Source organism: Apaloderma vittatum, unplaced genomic scaffold, assembly GCF_000703405.1.
Source record: "Apaloderma vittatum isolate BGI_N311 unplaced genomic scaffold, ASM70340v1 scaffold36071, whole genome shotgun sequence".
NCBI classification, from domain to species: domain Eukaryota; kingdom Metazoa; phylum Chordata; class Aves; order Trogoniformes; family Trogonidae; genus Apaloderma; species Apaloderma vittatum.
The window spans coordinates 11843-15937 of record NW_009701415.1 but is presented as its reverse complement, the minus strand read 5'-3'; the positions used below and the strand labels follow the sequence as shown (position 1 = coordinate 15937).

Below are 4095 nucleotides of genomic sequence, written 5' to 3'. Positions count from 1 at the left end.
CACAAGAGGTTGTGAGGCGGGAGGGACCAGCCGGTACCTTTACTCTCATCCTACAGTGAGCGGCTGCCCCGTGGGGCCGGCCACGCTGCCCTAGCGCTCTGCCAGGCACCCCTGTCCCCTTGAGGTAAGGTAGGTCCTGATTTTTTGTCAAAGGCTCGTCGAAGACACCGACAAGGTGGGCGAGGAGGGAGGTGGGAAGTTGAGGAGTTCCAGCACGGCCACCCCCACGCTGCTCCGCCGTGTGAACATGCACGAGGCTGCCACCCACTTGTTGGTACGGGGGTTGTACTTCTCGATGGAGTTGAGGCTGGAGCTCCCGTCGTTGCCACCCACGGCGTACAGCCACCCATCCATGGCCACCAGGTCGTGGGTGCTCCTGGAATGGCCATGCAGAGGTGGTGTGAGGCTCAGTCATGGTGTGTGGGGGGGGTATAGGGGAGCTCAGCACCTCGGATGCATTGGCCAGAGCTCTGCCACCCCACAAAAAAATGAACTTCTGCAGCTCAGCCAGTGAGTGTCAATGCAGTAGAGAGCCTCAGATTTTCCCCTTCACTCTGATACCCTCCTCCCACTGGAGAAGGGCCACCTCTAAAGGGCAGACCCTTGGACCCGAAAATCCTCAGATTTCCAGGCCTTAAATCCTCCCGCAGCCCAGCAACATCTCCTACATGGCCTCAGCCAGCTACACCCCCTGACTCTTTACGGCCACAGGGACGGCCAAGAATAAATCCTGCTGCAGAAAGCGCCTGCTCCAGCAGGCAGAGCCAGCCAGCTGTAGCCTCAGCCAAGCCCTGGGGCACGGTCTGCACCTTTCGGTTTGCAGCAAGACAAGGCTCTGGGTGAGCTGGGATCCTGACTGCAGCAACCGAGGCTCTCCTGCAGCTTCAGAGCGTGGCAGGGGCAGAACTCCTTACCTGCGGATGTTCATGGGCGCCACGCTCTCCCACGTGTTGGTCTTGGGGTTGTAGCGCTCGACGGAGTTAAGGCAGCTGGTCCCATCGTTGCCGCCAGCCACGTAGAGCATCCCCTCCAGCACGGCCACCCCTGCGCTGCTCCGGCGGCTCAGCATGTTGGCAATGGGCGTCCAGGTGTTGATCTGGGAAGAGGCAACGTTCGTCCATAAGCCAGACGTACGAGTCATTTCCCACATACCACTGCCGAACCAGTCCGGTGGTATCCGTCCTGACATAACGGTCCTCCCCACAAAAGGCTTTTGGGGAGCCCTCCACTTCTTTCCTTTCACCTCTCCTGCAGGAATTGCTGCAGGAGCCAGGAGGGATCTCTGTGACTGGCTCAGGCAAGCCCAGGCACAGCTGGAAGGAGTCCTGCCATCCCAGGGACCTGAGCTCTCTGTGCCAGGCCACCAGTCACGTCACAGCTGAATCCCAGCCCAGTCATGGAGGTTGAACTGTATCTATTTCATAGCTGTACAAGTCATAACTGTGGCTTTACAGCTAATAAAAAACCTCCAGGACCTTCTCTTTGATCGTTTTGCAGTGCTCTAGCCTGCTCTAGCAGAGCTGCGAGACCCCAGGCTCCACACATGTCCCCAGCCTGCCACAGTCCCCCCTAACTGCTCTGAATGCGCCTGCAGCAAGGACCTCAGCTGGAAGCTGGAGACAGCTCAGGGCACGTACAAGAAATATTCTTCCTAGATAACTTCAGCTGGCCTACAAGCAATGGGGACAGAGAGTGTTCTGGTGGTTGAAAATCTCAAGGAGGTGTCTTGGAGCCCACAGGGATGAGCTTTGGCTCATTTTGCTCTGGACTGCACCCCAGACACTCTGTCCCTGCAGAAGAGCTGAGGAGAGGGCTGATGCCTGCTCCATCTCATAGTCACGTGTGGTGGCTTAAGTCTCCGAGGAGGCAGGGAGGTCTGTGCCGCTCAGGCACATGTGGGCACACCTCCTGCTCCACCGCTGCTGCTACGCTTTGCTGGGAAGCAGCCACATCTCGAGCTACAGCAGCGGTTCACTACGAGACCACGCACACTTGATCTCTCTCCACTAAGTTTTCTAGCAACTTGGGTAGCCCTCAGCTTTCTGCAGAGCCCTTTTGGGCATCCACAAGGAGGGGAGAAGGAGAAAGGTTATCAGGCATGCTCTCTCTGGTATTTACCTGTGGCTCATACTTTTCTACTGTGGCTAAGTGCGATGAGCTGTCGTAGCCCCCAACAGCGTAGAGGTTGCCTTCTGCAGAGACAGTCACACGTGCACAGGAGTTAGCCAAAAAGCACAGCCCCAGCCCCAGCACAGCCTCCCCCAACCCTTGCACGGGGTCCCCCCACAGGCATCGGCTGACCCGCAGTGCCCCCCACTCCCCGGGCAGCCAAGCTCCTCTAAGCGGGGCTCCCTCTCCCCGTGCGCCACGGAGCACCGGGAAATATTCATCGGGCGATTTCTCTGCCATGCCGCGAGCTTCCCAAAGAGCTCGTTCGCCTGCCGCCTCTTGACCTCCTCATTACAGGAGCTGCAAGTGCTCCTCTCCCAGAGCAATGGGTTATTTTTAGCAGCGGAGGCTGGAGCAGGGGAACGCCAGTAAAGCTGTGGCAGGCAGAGAGTATGAGCTGGTGATGGAGGGGAGGGAACCTCTGAGTCAGCACCCAGACCTGAAACTAGAGAACAGGGCAGGGGAGAGGCACCAAAAGGACACTGGGATGGTGGGAAGCATCCCCAGGGAGGTCCAGAACCTGCTAGGGTGGAGAGTGGTACTTGCATTAACCCCAGAGCTGCACTAAACTTGGACTAGATGATCCTTGAGGTCCCTTCCAACCCAGTTAATCTAGGATTCTAAACAATGAAGTGGCCAGTTCTCACACCGCATCCTCCTGAAGGACAGAACGCTTTCAGTGGAGTCAGGAGACGTGACAGCATCGCACCTAACGTTGCGACACCCCTGGCAGAGGCAGTTTTGACCGTGCACCACTGTTTGGATCATGATTAAAAGGACTGTCCTGCGCTCACAATGAAGGAGGTCTCATAATGAAGGTTGTCTCTTCTTTTCTAGGGGTAGGTGATCATGCCCAGCCAGCCCTCTTGCTCCAAAGCAGAAGGGGTCCAAAGGAGCTGAGGAACTGTGGGTCCCCTCAGGAACTACCACCAGAAACCTAATTATTAGGGAGACGGAGGAAGAGGGAAGAGGCAGGAAGCACGTCAGGACATGGCAGAGGAATGGCTGGGCTACACGGGCTCACAGCTAGGAAATGGAGGAAGAAAGGGCAGGAACCAGAGCAGAAGAACATCAAAAGGAAGCACCAGAAATGCAGAGAAGCCAGAGAGGTCTTTGTGCCATCACCCACCTAGTGTTGCCACCCGGACGTAGCGTCTCCTGGTGCTCATGGCAGCGATGGATGTCCAGGTGCCTGTCAGAGGGTCATACCGCTCTGCGCTGCAGCAGGCAGGGACACAGGAACATAAGGTGTGACACTGGCAAAGCCCAGGTCAAAGATCTTTGACACAGGCCCTCAGGGGCAGCTCCCAAGGAAGCTTTGGTATATACAGGGAAAACAGAGGGAAGAACTGGCAAAGGCTGTGTTCTGTTGTGGCAGAGGGCTACGAAATGGTTTTTCCCCTGAAGAAACTTCACCTGGGACAAAGACACTGGAAGACATGGCTGGATCACAAGACATCTGCTCTGGGGCTCTCCAGGCACCCAGCGCCAAGGGCAGTGCATGCAAGAGCAGTGGAGGAGCCTGTAGCAAAGCGATCCCCTACCTGTTCAGACACGAGGCCCCGTCGTAACCCCCAGCAGCGTAGAGAAGCCCATGAAGCGCTGCTACACCCAGGCAGCTCCTCCTGGTGCCCATGGACACCTCCGGTTGCCAGGAATTGGTGACAGGATCGTAGGACTCCACGGTGGCCAAATCGGAGGTCCCATCGTAGCTGTCAGGGGAGAAAAAGGGAGAGCGTGTAAGAGCTGGGAAGCCTGGGTGGCAGGCGAGGCTGTGGCATCCCTGCTCCTTACCCGCCCACGGCGTACAGCTTGTTCCCGATGGCTGCGACGCCCACTCTGGCCCGGCGAGTTGACATGGAGGCCACCATGTGCCAGCGGTCCGTGCGCGTGTCGTACGCCTCGCAGTCCCCGTGGATGGCGAAC

The 4095-nt window shown here is 57.7% G+C and overlaps 1 protein-coding gene across 1 annotated transcript in view; it reads right to left on the bottom strand.

The window, feature by feature from the left end:
- Window positions 1-147: 147 nt before the first annotated feature.
- Window positions 148-4095, bottom strand: part of KLHL17 (kelch-like family member 17) — a 7942-nt gene continuing 3994 nt past the window's right edge. The window contains exons 6-11 of the mRNA XM_009879135.1: window positions 3964-4095; window positions 3714-3881; window positions 3299-3387; window positions 2119-2192; window positions 915-1096; window positions 148-376 (exon numbers count right to left, since the gene is read on the bottom strand). The exon at window positions 3964-4095 is cut by the window's right edge and continues 12 nt beyond it. Coding sequence (XP_009877437.1) covers window positions 148-376; window positions 915-1096; window positions 2119-2192; window positions 3299-3387; window positions 3714-3881; window positions 3964-4095 — 874 coding nt within the window. The remainder of the gene's footprint in view (window positions 377-914; window positions 1097-2118; window positions 2193-3298; window positions 3388-3713; window positions 3882-3963) is intronic.